Source organism: Penaeus monodon, chromosome 23 (genome assembly GCF_015228065.2).
Source record: "Penaeus monodon isolate SGIC_2016 chromosome 23, NSTDA_Pmon_1, whole genome shotgun sequence".
In the NCBI taxonomy this organism is placed as follows: domain Eukaryota; kingdom Metazoa; phylum Arthropoda; class Malacostraca; order Decapoda; family Penaeidae; genus Penaeus; species Penaeus monodon.
The window spans coordinates 43,824,888-43,826,055 of record NC_051408.1 but is presented as its reverse complement, the minus strand read 5'-3'; the positions used below and the strand labels follow the sequence as shown (position 1 = coordinate 43,826,055).

General features: G+C 31.6%; 1 protein-coding gene across 1 annotated transcript in view; it reads left to right on the top strand.

Moving 5' to 3' along the window:
- Positions 1-1,168, top strand: part of LOC119588437 (acid-sensing ion channel 5-like) — a 5,497-nt gene that overhangs the window by 3,510 nt on the left and 819 nt on the right. Inside the window, exon 5 of the mRNA XM_037937107.1 lies at positions 153-241. Coding sequence (XP_037793035.1) covers positions 153-241 — 89 coding nt within the window. The remainder of the gene's footprint in view (positions 1-152; positions 242-1,168) is intronic.

Genomic DNA, 1,168 nt, shown 5'->3' with positions numbered 1-1,168 from the left:
ATTCTCCAGAACAAACAAGTATTGTGAACTCCATAAATATAGCTTTTCTCTTCAGCCGTATCTCCATTTTGAAAAAGATTTTTCACCCCACGATGAACAAACGAACAGCCTCCATTACCCCCTTTTACCTAAACGCAAAATCTGTTCCTCAGCCTCACACTGTCCATGGTCAACATCTATTACTCCGAACTTGGCTACACTGAATACTACGAGCGGGTACCTACTTTTTTAACTTGGTTCAGTAAGTATGTATTTCTTTTATTGTTTATCAGAGTCAGATTTATGTACATTAGTAAGTATATATATATATTTTTATTTAAATTTAAGTTCATGATATCCATATGCTTCGTTTTAGAAAGTCTGCTTTTTTTCCAAAATTCATGTTTACCAAAGCTATATACATTGTTTTTAGTAAGTTTGTATAATTTCTACGTTTCTGTTTATTAGAACTCCGAGTGAAAGAAGCAAAGTGCGTAGATGAATGAGAGGCAAGAATTAACAAAATTTTGAATATGTACGATTGCTGTGATGTAATTTTTAATGTGGGTTTACATTCTTATTCACATTCTTCCTACATTTCTCACAATTTGCATCCTAAGTAATGTTTGAATACATGTAGGAAATGGTGACTGATTTTTTAGAATTGTATTTTCTGTGTGGCTAACGATAGGTAGGATTTTATCTACACTTCCTTTCTTTTCATTTATTCATCATATCACTGATATGATAAATAGATCTTTTATTAGATGAATGACCGAGTCGAAATTTCACTGACGTCTATGGTTCATGTGTGTTCATTTATCTCTTTTTTCATTCACAAATGTTGTATCCTCGTAATATTACTATATTCCGTATTTACTAAATTATCCATTCATTCATATTTTAGAACCTCTCATTCATAAAATTCAACACACGTACAATAATAGCTGTTACTCTTGGTTTACATCCGATATTTTCACGGAACGGATAGCCATATTTTCATATATATTTTTATCTTAATCTTGGCATCGCTTAATGATAAGAATTTAGCAAATATTAGTTTATTCTTAGATTACCTTACTGTGCATACGTCCTCCGTTATCGGATCTTATCTGCTTACATTGGATAATGTATAACACTAATTTGTTACATGAGTCATGATCTATGTACAGATGACTGCTTTCTTTTC